The following is a 26520-nucleotide window of genomic DNA, read 5'->3' as shown; positions in this document are numbered from 1 at the left end:
ATGGATGTGGGGTGGCTGCGCACTGTGAGAGGTTCGTAGGAAGGGTGTGAAGGGAACGGGGGAGAGAGAAGGGAGACAGGTGAGAAAGGGGAGAAAGAGGGAGGCATCCAGGGTGCAAAAGAAAAAGAGAATTAGAGAGGAAAGAAGGGTGAAGGAGACTCACCTCTGAGCATGAGCGGTTTGAATTTATCGCTGAGATTGATTTATTTACTGTATTGGCATTTCTGCCTTTTCTTTTAATGTATAAAGCTGATGCAGAAAGTTGGGAGAGAAAAAAGTTTGGTAGACTTTAATATAGTATGATATGTTGTGAGTACATTAGACACACATGAGCTATGTAGGTCATGTGAGGTAGATTTTATATCCAATGGTGATCCAACCCCCTGACCGTACAAATTAAGCAACAGGGCTAACAACAAACAGCAGTATGTGTTTCAGTCTGATGCCAATACACAGTTGACACCGGCTTTCCAGGTTTCAACTGAGGCAAATCTAAAGCTAATGTGCCGTATAGCCGGAAATTTGTGCAGCCAGAAATTGTCTTCGATGGAAAATTTTCTGTTGGGAGAGCAGCCAGCGGCATTACACTCTCAGTGCCCACCAGGCTTTTCTTTTCTGTAGTGTTTGTATAGCGCACAATGCAAACATATGAGGACAAGGTTATTGATTCTCTGATATACAGTGCAGCTTCATGCATCTGATCTCAATCAGGTGTGCCTGATTATCCATGTCAAACACTTGAATGTGCTCAGGCTCGCTTGCACGACTTAGAAAATAACATTTTTTATGTTGCAAATACAAATTTCAACTAGTCAGGTTGTATTTGCCTACGATTTTTGCCCAGTTTTAGCTGACTGATGGCCTTCCCGCTGCAGACCGGAGCTCCCATCTGCGCTGCAGATCCGCCCCCTTTGATAAGAACTACCATCCTCAGGCCTACATAAATATTTTATCAAGTATAATGGAAATTGTCAAATCAATCTAATTGTGTAATGCATTATGAAGACATCAAACTTAAACAAAGCACATATGCTATCATTTCTTTTAACGACTGGGACAGCCTGGGCTGGGTTGAGCTGGCGGTTTGGTACCCAGGGGGCCTTCCACAGGGCTGGGGGGGCTGGCAGCAACCACTCTGGATATACGTCTCTCTCTCTGCTCTGCCCAGACCTGCCTCGCTCACATTTCATCAAAGGAATCAATTTCTCAAATGTGCACAACTGTGAGCCATAATTATATTAGGGCCCAATGGCAGTTAGCCATGACATGAAAGCAAAAGAGGGAGAGAGAAGAGAGAGGAGGGGAGAGAGAATGCATCTAAGCATGTTTGCATTGACATGTATTGTTAGGAATATAACTTTGGGATGAACATTTGGTTTTACTTTTGGATTAGGTAACAAATGTGGCTTTCCACATAGTGTCTTTTTATGATCATTGACATGTTTACATTCGAGATTCTTGTGTCACCTTTCAGTGGCGGAGAGTTGTGGTTTCCTTTGTTCTATGGGGGGAAGATATCGCTGTTGTCACTGTCTAAAAAGATAGAGGGATTAGTCTGGAGGAGCAGGAAGACAGATGAAAGGAGTGGCACAGGTGACCAGAACAAACAAATCAAAAGCTTAGGATGTGTGACATGTTGGGGAATGCTGAGTTGGGATTGAATCGGAGGCGAAGACAGAAGAGATGATGGGATTAATGACCTCTGTCGACACGTTCTCTCTACACGTCACTTCGAAGAAGAAAACAGACAAATCAATACTTTCAAAAGTGTGTATATTTGCAGATGATACACACGCATTCGTTACTGATTGAAGGATACGAAGATATTATCTGTTAAAAGTGCAGATTTAATTGTAGAATATGGAGAGGCACAAACATACATGCTCAGGGAGACTCACAGGATGACTACTTTCCCTTAATTTTAGTTTCTTCTGGCATTACAGTGCCCTAATATCCTAGATTTCACACCCACTCTCCCCTTCCACCCCCTCCTCTTTCCTTCTCTCCCACTCTTTCCCCTCATCGTCTCTATCCCGGGGTCAGCGTGTGATTCGGAGGGCCCTCCCTCTACGCCCCGGCTGATGTATGGCTTGTGGAAACAATGTGAGCGCCGGGTTGTTATTCTGTTTGCTTTACATTTGACAGGCTTGAGTTAGCGTCCGACTGGGATCCTATCTCATTAGGCCAAATGCGTGGCTAAAACAATCATAAAAATCGTTTGGCAACTGGCACCTGTCAACATCCAGGCGGAAGATAAACTCCGCAAATTAGAGTCAGGACTGAGATTGAATCGGGGGAGAGGGACAGAGAGGGAGCGAGATGCCCATATGCTCCATGTTGTGAGAGAGTTAATGATATGAGGTGGTCGGGCTGATGTGGAGGCTTCCTCGTTGATGATATTGATTGTGGTTTTAGGACGTAAAGTGTGTGCGTTTGTGTGTGTGTGTGTGATGCACATCTATCTCGGTGTTCATCAGAACTTCATTCATTTGCATTTCATTAAAAATAAATGTGCTTTGTTAATCCTTCATATAGATTGTCCCAAACAACCACAGAAGTAGATGCACAGCCATTTGTCTTGATACAAAGGAAGAGTTTCACTGTGTTTGCTTGTTTGTGTGTGTCACTCGGTTTCTGCAAGTCTCCCCTCACTCTCACATACTTTGTATTTTCTTCCGTTATGCAAACCACCTCCCTCTACACACACACACACACACACTCACGCACACATCTCTCTCTTTTCCTCCGCTGTATCTTCCCCTCCTCACCCTGTCCAAACATACATCTTTATCAAGCGGCTGTTGTCAGACAACATTAGATAATTAATAGGCCATTTGTCAGGCCTGTGAGAAACATGTTAAAATCCCCGAGCAGCTCCCCAGATAAATCCTGCCGCGCACACAGACGCCTTTGTTGTGTCAGCCTGCCATCGGAGCTGCAGATTTACCATTAAAGGACCCTCATTATTAATCACAACTAATGCTAATTAATTAGGTGCCTGTGTGTGTGTGTGTGTGTGTGTGTGTGTGTGTGTGCGCACAGAGGGACCAGCTCTAAGTTTCAGTTTGTTGTGCGGTGTTAATTGGTAACTCGGCCCAGGGCCCTTAATGGAGTGTTTTCCATTTGGAATGGGGAGCAGTTGACTAACACAGGGGTGAAGAAACATAGACAATGCTCTCATTAATTAAGACTGTGTAAAGAGCTCTGCTCTTGTTACTCTGGGGTGTGTGTGCGGCTGTCTGTGTGTGTGCTTAAACAGTTTGTATTGTATAAAATGAATGCCTGTTTCTGAGCGTGTGAATGTGAATATAACTGGATATATGGCATTTTAGATTTTACATTCAGTACCTGCAGCATTACCTGTTTTTTGCCCCTAATTTTAAGGGTATTTGACACACTTTCTCGGGACTTAACAATCACATCAAGGGAGGAGGTATACGATTTTCCAGGGTTCAATAAACAACATGCAAATGTTGTTTTTTATCCTGTTTTTTATTTTAAAAAATTACTTTTACAATTGTTCTCAGTTGAAGAAACAAATACTGAGAGATGAATTACGGACAATGGGCCAGGATTCTACACACACAGCTACCTAAGGCTATGAGCGTTTGTGGTTTGTATCACTCAGTACCACATTCACCCCAATGGACCCGCCGACCAAAAGACTCCCCAAAAGCAGCGCTAAGGCCTCCATTAAGCACAAAGACAGAGTTAATTAGGAAGCTTATTGCCTCTCCCGAGGGCACGGGGCTCCAAACGCTCTCCTATACACCCTGCTGAGGGAATCTAGGCACAAACTGATGCACTGTAATTAACTGCGCTTAGCAAATCAACAGCAGCCATTTTCTATTTGGCAGTAACTGTGAGAGCGTAAAAATTAACCAAATGGAGATAATTATTTTTTATTTTCTTTTTGAATTCGGTCACAATGAGTTGTCTCTCCCAGATGTGGACACCTCCCTCAGGGGATCCTCATTTTTCAGGCAAATGAATCAATATGCAATAACAGCAATCATGTCAACCCCTCCCACAAATTTCTGAGTTGGTTTAGCAGCAGAGGAGTAACAGTGATGAAAAGTTAGACTTCTGTTAGACCATCCATGATTTTTCTATGTAGAGATAGAAACAGAGAGCAGAGGAATGATGAAGGGTTCACTTTCAGAATTTGGATGTGATGACTAATGGAGGGGATCATGTGTGATTATGTTTGACCTGCAGTACAAGGGTAAGCCCCCCCGTCCCATGTGTTATCACAGGCAACAAATGATGTCTACAGATAAGCACGAGGGCCGGTCCTTGTAAGGTGAGGAGTTCATTTCCATATTTCATGATCTAAGACCCCATCAGTCAACTGTTAGAGCGCTTTATCTGGCCAGATGAAGTGATCTGTGAATTGGGTCTGCGGCTAAATAGATGAATAATGTTCCCGCTTTGCACCTTACAGCCTGTCTGGCGTTGCATACTGTAGGCAGAGATGCAGAGGAGGAAGTGGGACAGTTTTAGCAAACCAAAAGGTATTTTTTAGCTTTCTGTAAATAATAAATCCATAAATGAATAAAAAAATAGCAATATTTTTGACATAAGTGCCTCTTTTATGTGATTTGGCTCTGAGAAGATAATCACGCCTAAATATTAACGTTATTTAAAACAAGCAGGATACAGAGATGACAGAGTGAAATGTTTAAATGTAGCAAAAGATACAATTGTTAAATAGACATCGATGAAGTAGAGCAAAAAAGACAGCGGTGCAGAAAAAAAAACGAGAGAGGGGGGTTTAACTATGTCCACAGGTAGGTTATTTCTCTCTGTAAACATATGTATCCATTTGTCCCGTGGGTGCGTCCCCTCAGCGTCCCGTCAGCAGTGGCTGGGTCACACCTCCATTAGGGGCTTTGTCACAGTGATTAATAGCTCTTTCTATCATCTTTAATTCACTCCCTGATGATGGCGGCCCTGCTCGCTGCTCGGGGTAATCGTGTGATGTATGAGTCCGCCCAACACCTCGTGGCAGAGGTGAAAATCATTCCACCCATGCAGATAGCAGGCCCGGGAACAAATGTTTTCCCTCTTAATAAAAATTAATGAATTTGGCATCAAGCGCGAGCATTTAAATACACGGGATACAGGCATGTGTGTGCAAAGTGCTGTGGTGTATTTTCTGTTGTTCCTGAGTGATTTTGATGGGGAGATAATGTTGTTTTCCTCATTATTAAATCTTTTGTGTTGTCTTTCAGATACATCAAAGTTTTGCTTTTCTTATTTGACACTTGCTTTCTTGTTCAATCACGATGTGCCATCTCTGCTGATAATGCAGTTGAAGTCACGGTGCTGCTTCCAGCTGGAGTTCCCCCCGTGCTCTACCCAGAATTCTTTTAGCGCTCCCTCTTTGATGAAGGGCGTCAGCTTGCAGTTATGAAGTAATGTCCATTACTGAACAAACAAACAGGACTATTTGCTTTAAGTAGGCTGAGACACACAGAAATGCACACACACATACCAGTCTGATCATCTGCGCTCGGTGTCCCTGCAGCCCCACACGTCTAAGCACAGCTTCGGTCTTTGACTTATCAATCATCTGCACACGAAACCACAATTTTTAAAACTCTGAACATAGCATATTTGCTTTCGGCTAACGTTTACCTTACAGAAACATATATGTTTATGGGCTGAAATGCTCTCGTGGAGTCCACTGGACCGGAGGAATTTCTGGTCTAAATCAAATATAAACTTGGAGACCAGCATGAGGGGGGGGAAATGTCAGAGGAGAAACAGCAATGGAGGGATACAGTTACCTTTAAAAGCTCTTGTCCCTCTACCATATGGCAAGCTTCACATCGAGGACTATAACAGTGTTACTCCGTGCTGAAAATCATTACGTTGACTCTCAGAGACACATTGGGTTTCATGCCCGGCCCGGCTCAGCAGAGCCTTTAAAAGACTTTCCCCTCAAACATGCTGGGCCCACACAGTGTGTGTGTCAAACACAATAGTTGCTCATACACTGTGATCAGGTATTGCTGTGGGGAATGACTATGAGAAATACTTAAGTGGTAGATCTGGTTCGACAAATACACGAACATACTGCATAACAGAAAATGCAGCCAAATACCTGTAACAGACAGATGATTCAGCACAATTTGTTCATGCATACGTTTTTTTTTTTTCTCCGCAGCAAACACATTTTGACAGGAATTATGATTCTTAACTGGCAGAGGAAAACAGCTCATGTACTACTTACGCGGTGGTTGACACTTTTGTGTTCCTTTTCCCCAGACAATGTGCTCTGACCTTGACAAAGTGGAAGTTGCACATATTTTAAGGATATTTACACACTTGGCCGATCTTGTTCTGCAGGTAATGTGTAAAGTTTGTAGCACTGTAAAGGTGAGAGCACATGAAAAGTTCAGTGACTTTGTCCAGGTCTTGAGTTAATCTCTCAGGTTAGTTTATGACCGCCCGTTGCCAATCACAGTGACCCGTCCAGTCAATCAGAAGCACGGTTACTTCATGGCTAGTGAACAAGATGTGTGTGTGTGTATCTGTGTGGATCAAAGGTTCCACGGCTGACAGCGCAGCGGTACAGTGTCACACAGGCAGCCCTTCAGGAATGTTCCTCAGCCCAGGGATGGGTTGTGGAGCCTCATTAGCAGAGCCCCCTCTCCCCGTGGCCTGTCAGCCTGCGTTAGGTGCTGCCCATCTCTGATGCACGCTGGGGAAGCGGCAGCTTCCTGTGAATCCTTTCCGGCTTCGAGTGTCTTTCTGTCTCTCTGTGTGACACCTGGCTGGCAGTCTGTCATCCTACATGACTTCTTCATTAGCTCTTGATGTGTCTGTTAGCTTGTTTGGTGACCTGTCTGATTGTCTGTACGTGAACTTGACTTGAGGACAGGTTCACTGTCTGACTGCCTTTGCAGGTGTTTGTATCTGCTTTTCTGCTTTTTCTCTTTCCACCTATTTTGGAGACCATAAGTGCTTCAATGCTGTCAATGATTCAGTCCCTCTTCCACCATTTAGCTCCACTAGCCACGTGTGCCACTCTGAAGAAGCCCAATGCGGGTTCAAGGGTCATACTTCATGTCCTGTTTCACTCTATTCACAATTAACCCCAGTATGCTTCCCTCTGTTTTCACTGTACGGTGGAGAAAGAGCTCAGGAAAAGGAAATATAAAACAGTCAGAGAAGTACAATGCTGAGCAGACCCTGCTTACCCAGCTTGGCATCAGCTCAAACAAATGGCAAACATGCCATGTTGCTGCTCTAGGATTTTTTTTTTTTTTCAACTTCAAAAGCCTGTTTTTGACTTATTTTATATTTTGATATGAAATTTAATGTGTTGGGTGTTTCCTAGGTCAGGAACATACCCAGAGATTAGAAAAAAGAAGAAAAACATAGACTTGGAAAGGAGTATGCTCTCTTCATGCACTCCTAGTCTTTATTGCTGCGCTCAGTGAAAACTTATGACAACCCAACTTATCAAGTAAACACGTGTCCACTTTGTATGTTTTACTCATTTGCCCTCCATACTTAAAATAAGATGAAGACATGAGGCTTCTTTGGAGTATTTTGTTGGTGATGCAGGAACTTATTAAACACTTAAAGATCGCCATCACCAGCATTAACCTTTGGTAATCCAACGATCATGAAGCTATTCGTGATCATCGCCCTCACAAAGAGACTCTCTCTCTGTCTCCCACAGGTGATGGTGATGATGAGTTTGCCCTCTACCCGTCCGACATACTGGACGATGTCTGTGGCTCTGATGGTGATCCCACTCCCTCTTCGGCCCTGGCAGAGGACCCGGCGTCCCCTCCGCTCTCCGATGACGAGGCTTCACCCCAGGACCACTTGTCATTCCATCACCCGATCTTTTTGCCCCCAGAAGATTTGCCCATTCCCCTGGACTTTGAACTGCGAGAGTCAGCAGTTCCGGGCGGAGGCCTGGGCATCTGGAGCCGCAGGAGGGTAAACGTTGGGGAGCGCTTTGGACCATATGAAGGAGAGCACATGCCTTGTCTACGAGATCCCACTCAAGGCTGGGAGGTAGGAACGTAATAGATAAAGGAGAGTTTGTTTGCATGTTTGTAACATCATCCGGAATTAGTGCTTTGCAGAGTTGGTTCCGTCATACACATAGATGGTGGACTGAAATTAATGTTTTATTAAGTATACTGCAACTGTTAGAATATGTCGAATTCAGAAAACAGACATTCTTTTAAAGTGGCCTCTACATTTTTCAATGGTTTCTGAATACAACTCTGCTAGGATATAAGTATAAGTAAGAGTAATTTGCTCTACTTACAACATAGCAGCTAAAGCTTTGGTTCAAGTGTAAACATGAAAATTGCACATACGAGGTTTTTCTTCAACAGTAGTAGCACACTTTCTAGAAAGCGGGGGGTTTCCTCGGCCAGTACACACTGTAGCATTCACATCAGTCCTCTTTTTATTTCCTCCCATGTCGTCATGCTCACATTTAGCCCAGTGACCACAAGGCTGTTGTTGCCGTTTGCTGCCCAGTGATGTAATGTTAGCTCAGTGCCATTGAAAGAAAGGGAGTCGAGGTTGTGCTCTTAACTCAATTAAAATGAAAAGCCATAAATCCCTTTTTCATCCTGGTTAGGGACCCAGTGCGGCCATTGGCAAATCACATATTGGTCAGCTGGCACAAAAAATCGAAGGCAGGGTCACAGGACAAGGTCAAAGGTTAGATGCGGTCTCCGTCAGTGTCATGCTAGTTTGGTTTTATAGAGTAGGAGGCAGGGGCTGGCAGAGTATCAGCCTCATTAAGTCTACCGAAATAGATCCTCTCTAATTTGGATGTGAGGATTTAGTCCTTCATATTCAGGCCTTTGTCCTTTTGTAGGAAAGAACCAAGCTCATTAAGAAGCGCTGACCATGCAGTTCATAAAGTGAAAAGTCACAGATTTAAATAAAAGGATGATTCAATACAGCATTCCTCCTCTCACTAGAGTCTCCTTAACCCCCGAGACCGTTTCAGTGCTGCACTTTAAAGCTGACTGAGAACGTGTTGGTAAAGTATCAACATTCAGCTCATATAAATAGTTTTGGATTTGGACTGGTGCTCGTTGGGTTTGCATCATAGAGCATTACTCCAGCCCATCAGCTCTGACTCAGTGGTTTTGGCTCGGACCAAACCAAAATAAATTCTTCTTCTCTTTTTTTCCCTCTCTGGACTACATTTCTCCAAGAAACAACTTCTCCCTCATTATCAACTGCCGGGTGAGACGCAATATATAAATGTCTCTTAAATTGAAGTGAAGAAAAACTCTTCACTTTTGCCCATTTTCATAATACAGAATCTTAATAAAAAGTCTCTGTCCCTCTCGAAAGAGATTTACAGCCGGTTGAACAAGCTCTCTGGGTTATTCTTTTTCCCAGGAAAGGAAATAAAGGAAAAAGAGGTTTCATGAATTTTAATCCGGTGGTAATTTATGGGGAGCTTGAATAATAATATGTATTTAAAAAGCTGAGGAGCTGGGATGTGAGTGTGCGTGTGTGTGTGTTTGTGTGTGTGTGTGTGTCTGGGGGCAGGCGGGTGGGGGTATTGAGGGGAAAGATGGGATCCTGGCGAGGCAGCACTGTATCACAATGTTTAATTACCACCCTGACAGCGAGCCATAACTCTTTCCATTAAGTAAATAAGTTGTAAAGAATTTATGATGAAATGCCACATTATTCAGAATGGATATTCAGTGATGACATCCCTCTGCATTAAATATGGTAAACGCCATTAAGCCCTCCTGACCCTCCCCCCTCGCCTCCCATGCCCACCCGTTTACCATCCCTCACCCATTGCTCACTCCCCCCCGCCCCTCCCACGCGCAAACCGTCAATATGCCAATAAGCCTGCGGAGGGTCTGTAAAAATAAAATTGATTTGGTAAATGTGAGTAAAGATAGATATGTTTGCTTTCATCATCAATTCCGTGCGGCACGGCGAGGTGATGTCACCGACCGGGGAACGCTAAAGTGGCGCTCCCATCTGGAGCGTTTGATGGAGGGCCCTGAGCGGCCCAGGCCAGTGGTGACAGACTGGGGGAAGTTTGTCACCAGGGAGGCCACCGTTCCTCAGAGCCATCACCATAAATTTGGGGGCTTTATTCATAAAGGGGAAGAGTGAGTTATGGCGTCCGCGATGCTTTATGAATACAGGAATGGTGACTTATGGGAAAGATAGCTTCAGTAAATAAGAGGCAGAGAGGCAGCAGTGAGGGGTCTGTCAGCCTGAGACGCTCACCTACACTGTTGTATGCAGAACTGGAGTGCTGACTGTGCCAGTAGTCATGTGCTCACTGGTGTGTGTGTGTTTGTGTGTGTGTGTGCATGCCTGAGAGCTGAGACATATCTATTAGTAAATGCTTTTAGTAAGTTCGTTATCTGATAAGAGTGAATTGTGTTTCTATTAAGGTTCTATTATGAATTTAATCATCAAAGTCGCATCTTATCTTTGTCAATATAAACACAGTTTGTTTAAATTCCCACCACGACCCAAACACTTTGTTCAAGGAATTAAAATCTAAACGTATTTTATATGTATTTAAAAGGAAAGAGACACCTAATAAAGAATAAGCATTTTAAATAAATCCAAATAATAGCTATCATATCATCTATTTTATCTCATCCAAGTTTAGGACATGGTCTTGGCTTCAATTTGTGTAAAAGTTGAAAAAAATTAAACTTGTTTTCCCAGAATGTACTTAATAATTTCACTTACATAATGAAAATAAAAATCTGGGGATGAGGTGGCCCACACTCGCCCACAGTATTTGCATGTATTTCTCCATGGCTTCCCCTGAAAATACTCTTAACGCCTGGATGCCCACCAGTCCATATTCTGCTGTCTCTCTCTCTGAGTCGTTAGGCACATTGAAATTCAAACTCCATTTGTGTCTGTCCTCTTCTCAGCAGCGGCAACAATGAGACAGAGAGTTAGAGTCCGGGAGAGAGTTATCCAGGACTCAATGAGCCTTTGGGCTCACCCAAACTCGCAGCCCCACGGGATTATGGGTCCTGGGCTTAGAAAACTGGGTGCCTCCTGCTGTAGGAGCAATGGGCGGAGCAGGTTAGGGGTGCGAGAAGGGACCGGGATGGTGAGTGGGGCGGGACAGGGGCGCTTTAGGGCCTTTGTGCACCTCTTGAGTGAGAGGCGGAGGTGAAGGTGGAGGCGATAGTGTTGGTGGTAGTGGCGGTGGTGGTGGTGGGGAGGTGGAGAAGGAGATTAGCAGTGATGGTGAATGGGAGTAGAGGATTAGGTAGCTGGGCAGGGCCCTTCCTGGCTCTGCCTGTCTCCTGAACCTCACGGTCATGAGAGGATGGGAGGATGGAAGGAGGAGAGGCAGCTGCCCGGCCAAGAGGAGACCCATCATTTAAATGTTGTCAGCTGAAAGTCTTGGCCTGCGAATGATCTACAGAGGAAAATACATATGTTGGCATTGTGTGTTTGTATTGCTAAGTGTTGGATCAGAAACTTTCAATTTGAGATTTGAGATGGAGCTTTAGCCCATAGAGCCTGTGGTCATGGTGGTTGTTATGTATGTACATTCTCATGTGTCCACTCGTGCCCTTTATGTGTTTTTACTTGCTGTATAACCAATTGTCCTCCAGGGACAAAAATAAAGTTGGACTTGAGGTTGAAGTTGATTTTCCATAGTTACAAAACAGCAGAGTTTTTAGGCCGTCTTGCAACTGTAGTTACTGCTTTTACCATTTTGCCTTTTAAATGTACAGAGAGTGTGAACTCCAGGAAAGGTCGATCCTGGAATCAGGGTTTTGTGCGTCTATGCGTTGCATGTGTGTCCACATACGCTCTTGTGTGTGCATGCGTGCATGTGTGCGCAAGACAGAGTGTGAGAGCGTGGATGGAGGGCGTTTCGAGAGGGCGTGTTTTTTGTGCACGGATAAGCCGCTGTCCTGAATGAATGCAGATGTCTCTGGCTGGCTGTCCGCCTGTCCCCTGTGCGCTGACGGCCTGTCACCTCTCTCTGTCACAGGGAGAAAGAGCCACTCTCGGCCCTACTAAAAGCCCCTTAATCCCCGAGCCCCTGCCACATCCCATCCACTGTCAGCGGAGATGGCCCTGCCCACAGCAGCGCTTAGAAAGGCAGGCGCTAGGGATGAACCCCTCTGTCACTCACGCATCTCTCAATGGACACACATCTTCACATTTTCACACACACGTACACACACATATCGTTTTTTTTAGAAATTCAAAGTGAAAAAGTCCCGCGTCTGCAAAGGCGATGTGAATGGTGGTTGTCAATGCATTGTGCTGCATGAACACAACGGCTGCGCTGACATCATTGTGGGACCTGTTCTCTCTCATGAGAAGAGCACCGACTGGCTGCTGAGACACTGTGTGTAATTATGAAGGAGCTGTTCACAGCATAAACTTGGGTCTCATTTGCACTTAATGAATTGTAAAGAAGACAATAAAGACCATTAAAATCTGCTGTGTGCGACCGGATAGTGTGAGGAGGGAAATGTGTCACCATGTCGACAAAATGTTCTGGACTGAGAGACTATTGAGCTGTGCTGCACAGGAAACACATATTCTTTAATTATACCTTGTTTAATTATAACTACAGCTACACTTTTAAGCCGTGTAAGACCAGTAGATGGGACACATAGTTAGATGGGACACACAGTATTCCTTAGGTGTAGGGTAACAGTAGGGGTTTGCTGGATTTAGGCTAAAACCAAGGCTCAGTATAGAATATGAACTTGGACTAAGAGGTCTGAGGGTGTGGGGTGAACTTAGGATGAAGTGGGTTTTCACCTGTATTCATAGGTCCAATGTTCTACCAATGTCTTTAGCGGTTGGCATCCAGGGGTGCCTTGTCATTGTCCAGCTTAGTAGCTGACCTGTGATCAGTCACAACAATCACAGGACTAGCATAAGGCATACCAAGGTAAGCTAAGTCTGCTTTTCACCCTGATTTCGGTCGGGACCTGGAGACCAGGCTGCTTGCAGTGCATCATCTGACTCTGTATTCCATGCAACAAGTCCTCCAACCCATACAACCACATAGGCCATATGTTCCTACCCTGTGAATACAACCTTTGGAGTGTTTCCTAAAATATTTCCCACCATTGGACGTCAGAATATCTTGTATATGACTGTTAATGGTTGCCCTTTTTTAACACGTGGTAAAGGTTTGAAGTGGAAACAGTTGCACCAAAACTACATGGTTAGGGTTAGGCAACAAAAATGATTAGTTAGGTTTAGAAGAAACACCATGGTGTGACTTAAAATAAGTACACCTTTTGCTAAGGTAAAGTCTCGTGATATACTACGTTGTAAAAATATTGCCATCTTGACTTTTGGTTTCACATGGGACACAATCATCAGTCTCCTAGGTGAAAGTCTTGTGTTTGTTTGACCAGCACACCTTGCCTTACTCCCACCGTACTTGGGCTTTGCTAGTCTTTATACTCCGTCGCTTGACTTCCTTCTTTGTTTCATAATAATTACTACGGCCACTAGAGGTTGCTGCCTAACAATAAGGATAATATGGGTCATAATATCTGCTTGTTAAAATGAACTATATGATCATATTTAGGGGACAGTCTCATCCTTAGAATTGCATTCGCATTGGAAGAATTTGCAACTCATAATTTAACCTGGGTAATAACTAGAGTATAGTTTGTTTATTTCCCATAGCCATGAACTTTTCCTAATCTTATCCATACAGTAGTCAGATGGGCAGATATCATAGAAAGTGAAAATGGTACCATTTGATGAAAAACAATTGCAGTGCCAACATATTTGTCTGGCACTTGTGTTGTACGAAACACTTAAAACTGATTCTATTATACCTATCTTGCTTTGATTTACCACGATCAGCTTAGTCATCTCAAATTTCTAAAATACTGTATGTCAACACAAACAGTCACTGTAAAGGCTCAGTTATGCTGTCTGCTGGGAAGGTTGCATGGTGATGAGCTGACTCAGGATCGTGATCAAGAAACCTTTGTATCTTTTATACTCTTTCATATATTTTATTTCTTCTCATGGCAAACCAATACTCTCCCAAACTGTATCGAAAACCCCTGTCTACAGCATGGTTCTGCACCCAGCTACATCCGCATAGTTAGAAAGTGTCCGGTTGGCACTGACAGGATAAAAAACCTATGGCACGGGACCCGCAAAGGACTGTGTCTGATGGTGTGACATCACTTTGACCGTGCAGACACTCACAACCACAGCAGATGCGTCAAGCATAAATCAAGCATAGTATTTTAAAGGTTGAACCCCAGTTTGCAGTTTACCGGTTTATAGTTTTCTATTTAATCAATTAAAGAATTTACTGAATAAAATTGGCCCCAATCCTTATGAGTAAATATCATGTGCCTTCACCTGCTGAGCGACAAAACACACCCGTGGCCTCTAACTTCCTTCACATGGTGCAGAGTGTGCGGCCCCATAATGCCTTCAGCCTCGTGTGTCTGTGTCTGCTTTTGTCTCTGCTGGTGTCTGTGAGGGAGATGAGCTCCCCATTCAGTGTAACTGGAGCTTGATTGTCTTGGATGGGAGTGATGTCCATTCAAAAATCCCAAAGACAAAACAAGCTGGGGGTCTGTCTCCCTGCCTCTCAGTTGATTGGTAATCCCTTTCTTTGGGTTAATCTGTTGTTTGTTGGTGCTGGATGAGGCTTGTGTTTGTCTGTGTGTGTGTGTGTGTGTGTGTGTGTGTGTGTGTGTGTTTGGGGGGGGTTACTGATGTTCGGATCTCATGTGAGAGGATCCAGAGGAGATGAGGCACATTCATACAGAGTGAATGTGAGATAGAGTGTGAGAGGATTCCCCTTAATGATTGGAGGGTCAGTCAAATCCTCCACTTTGTCCGAAGGCTGCTCTTCTCTCGCAGTTAAAGATGCTGGAAAAAAAACTATACAAATTTCTGATTTCCCCCTCATTCCTTAGTGCCTACCCCCCTCTTCCTCCCCCACCTTCTCCTCCTCACTCCCTCCTCCTTCCTCTTTCTCTGTCTGAGTTCCCAGCAGGGAGGGGAAGCTAGGTTAACTAACTGAACAAAGTCAGAGTGAATTGCAGAAGGACAAAGGCGGGCGTGAGTGGGGGCTATGCCAGTTGGAAGGTGTAGCCAGCAGCACAATACCAGGTGAAGGAGGCTCTCGTCAGGGGTTCATCCAAGCAGGGCAAAGGTCACAGGCCTTATTAGATCTGAAGTGAATGGAAGGACTTGTTTGATTGTGGAAGGAGGTTGGGAAAGGAAGGATGAGGAAGGAGGAGTTCACCTGTTTGAAAAGCTCAGAGGGGGGGCTTGTTTCTCCCACCATTATATCTGACCTGTCGGGATGCACATGAAAATCTGACTAGCTTGATAGGTCACGGTGAGAGTCAAAACACACTCTGAGCTGACACAAAAAAGGAGGCTGATCTGATCGGAAACACATGCAGGGCAAACTCAATAACACAATGACAAACGTCTAGACAGCCACAGATATAATCAAGTTTATATGCAGGTGCATTGACTCATTGGCGGGATATAAATGCCACTGCCTTGTAACACACATTTACATCATCTATACTTGGCTGTTATAGCACTCTGGAAGATGTACACTGCATGAATTGTCGGAAGAAGGAAGCTTCGCAGTCGCTGTTGAGGCCATTATTTCTAGGACATTTCTGTGTCATTAGATGATTGACAGAGGGAAAGTAAAGGAGACATGAGAGCGGAGAGGGTGACATGTAGCAAAGTTACCAAGACTTTAGATTTTTATGTTGCGTACCAAAGAGCCTCGAAGCAATACCTTTGATTAAAAATGTGAAACAGCCTCATCAATATACAACTCTATAGGCAGTAAATGTTGTGAAAGTACAAAGGTAGCATCAGGAAAGGAGTAAGGGGAATGTGCAAGAGCTACTGACTCCACCCAGGATGAGAGCACTCGAATCAAACGCACCTCGTCATCTGTCGGCAGAGCCCCCCTGGACAAAAAAATAAGTGCTGTTATTCATTTACACACACACAAATCAGCACTGTGTGTTTGGAATGTGTATGTGTACACCAACACGGCAAACCCCCTAGGTCTACATACACACACACACACAAAATGTGCCCCCTGCACTCTGCACAGATAGGAGTGAAAATGAGGGGACCCCTAAACAGCATACAGGAAACAGAGGTGATGAATTCCGTGTGCGGGGCCACAGAGCTAGGCTCATAGATACCTTATCTAGGGGGAATGATAGGGGAAGGGCCTTCCCTTAAAACACACTACTGATTGTTTCCAAATGTCTTCCCAATGGGGAGGGTTAGAGAGAGGCAGAAACAGCGACTCAGGGGCAGAGCTTGCAGGCTTTTTATTGGTCCAGTCCGGGGGAAACGGAGAGGGAACAGCAACTCTGTCCTGGCTTTTCTGCCCCATGTTGCTGCTAGTGCTTAACTACCAGTCAGATCGCATTACCCAGGCAGTAAATCTAAGTACCGGTTAACGCAAATAATCAAGAGCTAATACTCCTCTACGAAACCACTTTCTCTGTGTCTGTGGTCAGAGCTGCGCAAACAGGCACAAGCCAAGGCCCTCTGTCCTCTTAGCCTCTGCCAGACTCTCCCTCACTCTCTCACGGCTATTATAACCTACACACAGTCACAATCTCTATATCCTTATGTATCCATGTATCCCCTATGTAGTGTGCTGCTCTGTGTGTGCAGTGTGTGTGTTCACTCACATGTTAAAATCTCCTCTCTGTCTCCGTGCTGCAGTTCAAAGGGTAATAGGACGGTGCGGTCTGGTTTTGAGAGCTTATTACTGGGTTAAGCGCTAAAAAACGCAGGCCGGGCCACATTCAGCGCAGTAACACCGTACCCCTCTTCCAATTACTCCATATTGCCGCTCCAATTAGAGTGGAGCAGGTCCAAAACCAGAACTGAGAGCTGCCAGGTTTAGAGAGAGAGAAAGCAGAGGCCCCGGGTGGCAGTAATGAGGTCTTAACCCCGACTTCGCTCTATTATGTCATAATGCTTTAATTCGAGCCATATGATAGGCTGCTGTGCACTCTTATGTTATTGGAAAGTCAATATTTGTGAGCTGGCCCTGTCTGTTCCCCTTAGATGTGGCCTGGGAGTAAGTGCAAAAAGCCGAAGATTGCAGAGGAGCGAGTGATTGGCAGGAGGCAGGGCCACATCAGGTTGCTCAGGGAGGGTGTTGCATGTGAGGTGATGGCATCCTGCCTCCTGACACGTATAATTAAATGATAAGATAAATAAGTATGTTACGTCTGCACCGGCTGATGGATACTTTAGTCTGTAGAGCACTATGTCACAGATGTAGCAGTAGTCAATGGAAAGGTGATAAACCTAGCCACTTTTAGTACCCCCAATATTGGTCAGTATTATTACGAATAGCAGCAGGACAAGTTCAATTTATAGTTTAATTTCTTGGCTGCAGTTCCTCGTGTTAAGTAACATACAGGTCACTGAGCTACTACTGAGGATCTGTGATGTATGAATTGTGTGATTCATGCTGGATTTTACCTCTACTTGAATGTGTCTTCTTTACCGTCGTTGAATGTAACAAAGTACTTCACCAAACTACAACTATAAAGTACTTTTACTCTATATTTCTATTCTACTATATTAGTTAATAATATATTTATTTTATTTTATTAACCTTTATTTAACCGTGAAGTCCCATTGACATTTAAAATCTCTTACAAAAGAGACCTAGCCGAGGTAGCAGCTGATCCAAACACATTAAAATGCAACTAATAATATTAATAATATTGATAATAAATTTTATTTATATAGCACCTTTCCAAACGCAGTTACAAAGTGCTGTGCAATGAAACTAAACGCAATTAAAACCCAAGAAGAATAAAACAAATAATCAAGATAATATATGGGAAATAACATCAGTAAGACAGTAATAAAATAGACAGACAGCTCAGATGAAGTCAGGATATGTTTTCCAATATGAGTATGTTTTTAGGAGAGACTTGGAAGCCAGTGACTCAGACAGCCTTATATCCTTGGGTAGGTCGTTCCAGAGCCTTGGGGCCCTGATGGCAAAAGCTCTGTCCCCCTTGGTCTTCAGTCTGGACTCTGGGACAAGCAGAAGACCTCTGCCTGAGGATCTCAAACTACATTAAGTTTCATATGGGACTAACAGGTCTTAAATACAACACATGACAGAAAAATCCACAATAAAACAACAGCTATTCAAACATAGTGGCCTCTCAAGAAAAACAAGGACATGTTTTCATCACCACATTCTTTATGATGCTCTTAAATTCATTGATGGATACAAGTGTTTCTAATTTTAGATCCCCCAGATCTGTTAAAACCCAGGGAACATTAAAAAGCAACCACCCAGAGAAGCATAGCTGGTAACTACTAGAGCTGACACATGGAATGGTGCAGAGGTAGGCCAGAAGTTTGTCCAGTATTGCTTTATAGATGAAAATATAGCAGTGCTGTTGTCTGCCAGCGGACAATGACATCCAACCCACCCATTCATAAAGAATGCAGTGAAGAGTAAGTGACTTTGCATTTGTAATATTGGTAATTGTAACCTAATGATATTATATCTAAAGAATATAATGCTCTGAAAGAGGCCAGTGAGCATTGTGGTTTATTCGACACTGCGCTCGTGCCCCCACACCTGAGACCAGCGACTCATGTTTTACTTGCTGCAACACTGATTGCCCTACGGGGACACAAATAAAGCTGAATCTGAATCTTAATCTCAATGTTAGCATCACACTGCAATCAAAAGCAGTTCTTTGGCCAACTGTTGTACCGAGTGCCAATTAACTTACAGTGTATTTGTTAATAGTTTGTACAGTGTTTGAAGGTCACATTATAAATTAGCACGGCTCTTGTATTTAATGGGGTTAATTACCATGGTAATAACCCAGGATCACATCCTGGTCAATAATTGTTTTGTAATTGCTTTCAGGTTGCGTAATAATGACACAGTCCATCAATTTCCGTCATTGCATAATTACAATAGGGGATGTTTAATTATATTCAGAGTAAACATGCACTCCTTTAATGAGTACTAAGTGCCGGATACTATCTTTTGAAACTTGTTCCAGCTCAAACTATTATTAAAGATCAGAATAATTTCCAACTTTAAAATGATTTTTTTTCTTTTGATAATTTAATGGAGAAAATTTTTTTAGTATTGGTATATAACGGTTATAAAACTCCTGCTCCTCTGCAAGCGTTCTCTGTGAGGTGACCTCGTGATGCTGCACTTTAGGCTACATATGCTGCAAATCAGACTTCATTTGTGTTGTGCAGAGTTACATTTCTTGTTTACACTCACAGTGACTCCAGGAATGTTATTCTAACTACGTTACAGCAGCTTTTGCAGGGTATCTTTTTCATACCCTGCATTGTTCATTGTTTGAAGATGTAAATTGAGCAATAAAAAGGGAATGCTTATGGGATATATTGGATTAGACATCCAGCATACTGTATGCTCATGTGTTCTCCATTACAGTTTTCTAAACTTTAGTGTGGGGCAGGGGATTGAGCTTTACAAATGGCGGTCACCCTTGAATCCACAGATATATGCAGCTCACTCATGCGAAGATGGTGGGGAATAGATAGTGTTTCTCCTCCTGGGAGAGAGTGGAGGGGTGACTGGGATGAAAAAGGGACTTAAAACATGCTTATGCATAGCGACTGAGGGGGTATTCTGTGAGAAGATAGGATAGGCAAAACGAGACAAGTGGACAGGGTGAAAACAAGAGTGATAGATGAGGCAGAAGAGAGACAAAGACAGATAAAGGCGAGAGAAGAGTATAAGAGAGAGAGAGACTAAATCAGTCAGAGTGAATGAAAGAGAGGCAGAATGAGCCGAGGAGGTGGCGAGAGAACTCGATGTCCTGTCTCTGGTACGTGCCGAGGGAGACAGATTTCCCGGTGGAGTGTTCCCAAGTGTCCCCCTGCAGTCTGTAATAGGATTTTCCAGGCTACAGCAGGTAGTCTGTGAGGGAACTTTGTTCGTCGGTGCTCACAGATAAGGGTTAATGCAGCCCAAAGGTTCCTCCGCTACACAGGGCGCTCTGGGAGTCTGTCGCTCCCTCCTCGTCGGCCTGCACTGTCAGCACCAATCCGTCACAAAGGATTTCTTCCTGCAAAACTCAGTGGCCATTTCTGACATCTCCAACAAACTAATTGTTGTCTCCAGTCCTGGCAAGCCCTGTGAAGTCCTAACGAGTTAGCGTCTTCTGCACAGATGAGGAAAAAATTGCAGAATCAATTTCTCAGCCGAATTATGCTTTGTCATCAGCGAGAGGAGAGGAGAGGAGGAAAGGAGGAGAGCGGAGAGCGGAGAGGAGAGGATGCCAAGACAGGCCAGGCCAGAGTCTCTGAGAGCAGGGTTCGTGTCATCCGTATTCTCTCCTCCAATTGTTCTCTTTCTCCAAGCTATTTTATGGCCGCTTCCCTTTCCTCCAAGCCACTTTATGACAGGCATTGTAATGTCTTTAGAGTTCTGGGCAGCCTCTGATTGGGCCATGCAGTGCTTCTCTCTGGCCCTGAGTGACAGTGGGACCAGGTCCAACCACCACCCAGGACACAGAGCCATAAATCATCCTGCTGGCACCAGGCTCCACTTCCTGAACAGCTACCAGTTCCTGCAGGGGACAAAAAGGCCTTTGTGGGCTTTAGGCAGCCAGAACTTCTCCTCTCTTTGAGGATTCTGAGGTTTATGAGCAATGCTTAGAGAGATTGTAGGGGAAAGAGAGAGTGAGTTTACACACACACTCATTCTTCTGTCTTATTAAGTAAGTTTAATAAGGCTATGACTAAACTACGGCTAATAGCTACTGAATGCGAACACCTGTTGAACAGCAGTTCTTGATCAGATCAGCCACTGTTTGTTTATACGAGTCGCCATGGAAACTCCCCATTGACGTTACTTCGCTAAGATAAAGTCATCAGCCTTCAGTTTCTGCAGGAGCCCAACTTGGCGATTTCATCACTGTGTAGTGATGTGTGAAGAATCAGACTGCCAGAGCTGCTGCGGGCCTCGCCAAAGGTGGCCTCCCTCCATCACTTCATCCCTCCCTCCCTCCTTTACATTCCTCATTTCCACCAGTCTCCGTCCTCCCTGTGTGTTTGGATGGCTCCACCTCACTGTCAGGCAGTGAGGGACGGCTGTTTTCCTTGCAGGCCAGATCAAGACAGGAGATTGGCCCCAGGGGGCCCGAGGATGTGAAGCTTCTGACACGTCCCGTAAATCTAGGGTGTCCCATCTCCACTGCTCGATCTGCGCGCAGCAATGAGAACACCAATGAGGCGTGAGGATGAACATTCCTCAGGCCGTTCTCACACACAAACCCCCGGGTTTTGCTCAGAGAATAATACTTCGCTGCCCCTCTTCCCCGACTTGTGAGCTGTCCACCTCAGCAAGAAGTCTGTCTTTGCACCCCCGGTGAAACAAGTCCCCAAACCCTAACCTTCTTGCCATAAAAGTTTTCACGGGACGGCTGCTTACTTAGTGTATCGTTTTGTGTTTGTGTTAAATGATGAATATGAAATGGTGTGTTATTCTAGTGTCTATGAGAAGCAGTTACAAACTGTCTATGTTCATATACTTAATTCCCATAATCCTCTCTGCCATGTCTGTCTCAATCCAGCATGGTGCTGGCAGAGCTCCGCAAAAATAAATAAGACTAACTCATATACACACACATCCTTGCTCATGCCCTATAGACAACATATTACTCCCATATGTGTGGCTACGTGTGGGGTAGATATATATTTTGCACCTATGCACCTATATCTTTATATAGACTTTCAAACATACTAATAAATTTGCCTGAAATACTGCTGTCATCAAGCACCTTAAATGAAAATTCTTTTAAACACTAAAGGTGTGAAAATATTTTTTGCTAAATATATGGGCCATGCTTTCACGTATGTCTGACATGGAAATTTAGACTGACCAGCCAACAAGAGAACAGCAGACAGCCAGCCCGTGTGTCCCCTTTTCCTCCTCACCCACCCACCCACCCAGCCACGTTAGCCACGTTAGCCAGATTTTTCACCCAAATGGAAATGCAGCCTGTCATCTCCACGCAGCCTCCAACCGCTCTGTCTGTCCAATCCGTCACAGCGCGCCGGCGGCCGCGCAAATAGGCCTGCCACTCTCACTGTCATCTGAGTAACGGATGTCCCATCGTTACCACAGGGTGGGACCAGGCAGCACTCAGGTCCACTTTCGCTCCTCCTCATTTTTCCTCCATCCTCCTCCCTCCTCCTCTCACAACCTCATCCCGGTGATGAGCCTATTGGACCTCTCCAGGAGTTTACGGTGGATGTGTATTTGTAGGTGCTTTCTGAGAATGCAGGCATGTGTATTTTTTCTTATTTTTTTTCAATGAATGCTTCCCCCCAATCTCCAAGCCCGTGCCCCAGTCTCCCCATCAAGAGTCAAAAGCAGTGGTATAATAGGAGCAGGGGTGGGATGAAATAAATTGTGTCCTGGACTGGTAACCTAACAGCCATAATAAATAATGTAGACCTATTTGAAGGGGAAGATGGGGCATTAGAAGCTATTTACACTGCAGGAGCCATGCTATCGATCAGCATGGGACGTCCCATAGATAAGAATGGGATGATGTCATGGTTATTTATGGTGATTCCCTATGGTAAGGCTACAAAAGGGATTTCGGGGCGACAGCATCATCAGTTTTTTGGGGTGCGGGGGGTGTGATGCATTCTGTCATCAATGGAACAATCAGCAGGGAGGTTGAGGGAGGTGAGGTGCAGCAGGAGCATGCCTCTGACATACACACACACACATTCAGACACATGGAGCTGCTCATACAGATATACACAGACATAGACATTCTACATGCATACAAACACACACAATGCTAAGATAAATGCCTCTTGTGTGATTAGGGTCCATAAAGAGTAGTGAGAGGAGATGGCTCAGAGGAGATACAGTACATCTCTGTCTCCATGCTCCACATACACCAGCGTATGTATATAGAGAGTGCAATAAAACACTGGTTCTCCACTGGTGTGCTGTGGAGTGAGCCAAAGGCCATATTCAATACAAGTCTGAGACAGAATTACCATTCAGGGATCACTGGTCAGGTCACATAAGTACATGAACCTCCATTGTGTTAGATGAGAATTTAGGAACTGTGAGATATAGAGACTGGCTAAGGTGCGCCATGGGATTTGACTTGATGTCATACATACTGTAGAGGGAGATGAAATAATGGGGAGACATCTTGCAAAAGAACTCTGAGGTAACTTAATCACAAGTACAGCTATCGGTCATCTGTTACAGCGGTCTGGCAATCAGCACGGTGATATGTGGAAGTTCAGAGCAACATGACAGCTCCACTTGGTGCCAAATCATCTCCTCAAACTGTAGATTTATCTGTTTTAAAACTATCTGTTTTAAAACTGCTCAGTTATTCAATACAGAAGAAACCGCTCTGGTCTCAATAATAATCCTTCAAATACAGATGCTCGGTTCGGGACCCTGGACTTCAGATACCGATGCAACGAGGTTCCCTTTCGCAGTATTATGAGACACACCGGGTGACAGCATTTTTTGACGTGTTGAGCAACTGCTGTAGTATTAAGAGCAAGAAGGGAAGGGGAGCTGGACGGGTCAAACAAACTCTGGGCTTTCACCCAAGGGACCACCGTTTGTGTCCTGTGTGAAACCAAAGGTCACCCAAGTTATTATAATAATAACATAGTGTGTTTGTATGTGTAAAATACTACTACTAGTAAAATTTGTGACGTAAGGCACGTGACGTTACATTACATTAAGCCAAACCATGATGTTGTTGTTTTTTTGTTTCTTTCTAACGACATGATTTTATTGCCTAAACATAAGGAACAGGGTGTCTGTAAGTCCTTGAAAAGTTTTAAAATGTCTTAAATTCAATTATATAAATATTAGGCCTTAAAAGTCATTAAATAGCCTTAAATCTAAATTTGTGAGGTTTTAATTGCCGCAAACATTTTATCTAATTTCAGGGTTCAATAATAAGATTTGCCTGGTTGCCCAGGGCAAATAAAATGCCATGTTGGGCCAGTAAATCTAGCAACACACCTACCTGATCAGGCACATGGTACAAAAAATAAAAATAAACACAGTTTTTTTAATGAGGCTGATGGCCGATAGCTAAGGAGTGAGACCTCTTGCTTTCTTTTCTTTTCATCTTGAAAGTGTGGCATTGATCAGGCACTTACGAGAAAATAGGTAAAGGTATAGGTGTTAGAGTATGTGTGCTAAACTCCTAACTATGTATTGTGCAGTTTGCGGCAAGTTTGAGAGCAATCCTTCACAATAGACCAAGAGTGTGCTTCACTGCTCATGTGAAAAATAATGTCTCTGTTGTTATTTTATAATTGCTAATAAATAAATCAGTTTATATAGGGGCAGGTAAAAATTGACTTCTGGGCAAGTAGATTTTTGACCAACTGTCCTGACTGGGCAAGTGGACAAAAAAGTTAATGTTGAACCCTGAATTTAATTTATCAATGTTTTAATCTATTTTTGTCAAAATACTTTAAGCTCTTCTGCATGAAAGTCCATATTTCTGATGTTACAAATCTTTAACAATACTGCTGAACCTTACTTTTTACTTTACACTCGCACTTACCTGTTGGCATAATGTATCCTATTCCTACGTAAAACCCTACCTCTGCACATGACTACATACATACTTCTTATAATTATTCTTACCTGCAATGTTTGAATAAGAAAAAGATCATTTGTCCAAAAATCAGTCTTAAATTTGGTTAAAAAAATATCTTAAATGTCATTTAAAAGCATTTATTTAAGTGTCTGATACCTTTAGACACCCTGAGGAGGTAAACCTAAAAATGAAGTTTATTTTGAAAAGACATTGAATTTAAGGTGTGCTAACTGTTCTGAAAATGGAAGTTAATTTTGAAAAGACACAAGACTTGTAAGGAGTGTAAATTGACACACTGTCCCTGAGCATTCAAAACTGACACTGGAAGGTTACCTTGAGTGTCATAGTTTGACATGTAGGGCGTGTACAGTAGCGACAGTATTTGACAAGTTGGGAGTCAGAATGTGTGGAGGAAACACTCTAATGATAACATAGTCTAAACACAAACTTTACTCATTTTGTTATTTTTTCAGTGTCTAGTAATTGTATACTGTCATTTATTGTCATTATACAGTGAAATATTCTGGATCCTTTTGTAATCGTTGCCATTTTATTAATCACAAAAGCCTAGACGAGCAACTGTGTGCACACTTACAGTAGACTTTGTATGCAGCCATAATAACAGTGTTGGGACACAGCAAACACACACATACTGTACATCAATAAACACACTTCACTCTGCCATAAGCTTTAAAAATGGTTAAAGAGAGTGAGAGAGCAAGAGGAGTAGAACTACAGAAAGAGAGACTCCCCGAGCTGAGGGAGGTGTGGTGGGCCAGTGGAAAGAGGAGAACAGGAGGGGAGTTAAAGCTGGCACGACTCCACAGTGTTTTCTGTCGCTGGCCCCTCGGAGCAGGAACATTATTGTGAATATTAGTTCAGAACTTCTGGCACCCATCCAGACACTGGCCCCTGCCTGTGCAGGAGAGGTGGGGGGGGGGGGGGGTAGCAGCAGGGTTCAAGCCCCATCATACACACACACCACTACTGCCATTAACCACCACCCCCATCTCCACAGCACACTCAAGACTAGAAAGGCTCCACAACAACAAGATGTGTGGAGCCTAAAGTCCTGCCCAGCCCTGATAACAAGTCCCAGCTTTTTAAAAATAAGCAAACACATGTGGCTGTTTGATGTCCCCCTTATCTCTGCTAACTTTAAATTCTCAGAGACTTTCTCCAGCGAGATCAAATTCAGTAATTAATCTGCTCGCCTTTTTTTTTTTTTGTTTTTTTTTTTATGAATTGTTATTGAGCAAAACTTTTACTCCAACTCAAAAGCTCACAGCTGTGTCTGTGCACCAGTGGAGTTTCCGGCAGGCGTCTTTCATGCTGCTAATGAGAAAGTGGCGGAGGAGCCTGGAAAAGTCTGCCGAAGTCCATAAGGACTTGTTTTGCTTCAAAACACTAGTTGTGTGGTTATTCTTGGATGAGCGGCGAGGAAGTATACAGTGATTTGTGTGTTTGTCGTAATAGGCCTCAGCGCTGTTCACAGTTGTCTTTCCCCTTTTGGACCCAAGGGCTAGATCAAAAGACAGATCGCCCATCACTTTCAAATTGTTTGTGTTTGAGTTTTATTAGCGGGTAAAAGAAATTGAGCTTAATGAAGTCAGGGAAAGAAAATGACAGAACCAAAATTTTACAGACCAAGCAGCATGATTATGATCAAGATCGTGACTTTGCTTTAGGAGTCAGAAGGCTGAAGGCTGTGATGCCACTGAACGTGCAGATAGCAGCCTGGCACAGAGTCGACATAACAGAGAAACACAAAGAGACTGAAGAAGGAGTTGGGAGCGGTGGAGAGTGCACCTCCCCTCCAAGGGAGGAGGAGGGTGTAGGGTCTATTCAA

General features: G+C 43.8%; 1 protein-coding gene across 12 annotated transcripts in view; it reads left to right on the top strand.

The window, feature by feature from the left end:
• Window positions 1-26520, top strand: part of mecom (MDS1 and EVI1 complex locus) — a 142826-nt gene that overhangs the window by 34998 nt on the left and 81308 nt on the right. For all 12 annotated transcript variants that reach the window (XM_033631587.2, XM_033631585.2, XM_033631580.2 and 9 more), the window contains exon 2: window positions 7697-8040. In XM_033631587.2, coding sequence (XP_033487478.1) covers window positions 7697-8040 — 344 coding nt within the window. The remainder of the gene's footprint in view (window positions 1-7696; window positions 8041-26520) is intronic.

The sequence above is a fragment of the Epinephelus lanceolatus genome, chromosome 4, assembly GCF_041903045.1.
Source record: "Epinephelus lanceolatus isolate andai-2023 chromosome 4, ASM4190304v1, whole genome shotgun sequence".
NCBI classification, from domain to species: Eukaryota; Metazoa; Chordata; class Actinopteri; order Perciformes; family Serranidae; genus Epinephelus; species Epinephelus lanceolatus.
This window is presented reverse-complemented; position numbering and strand designations above follow the sequence as displayed.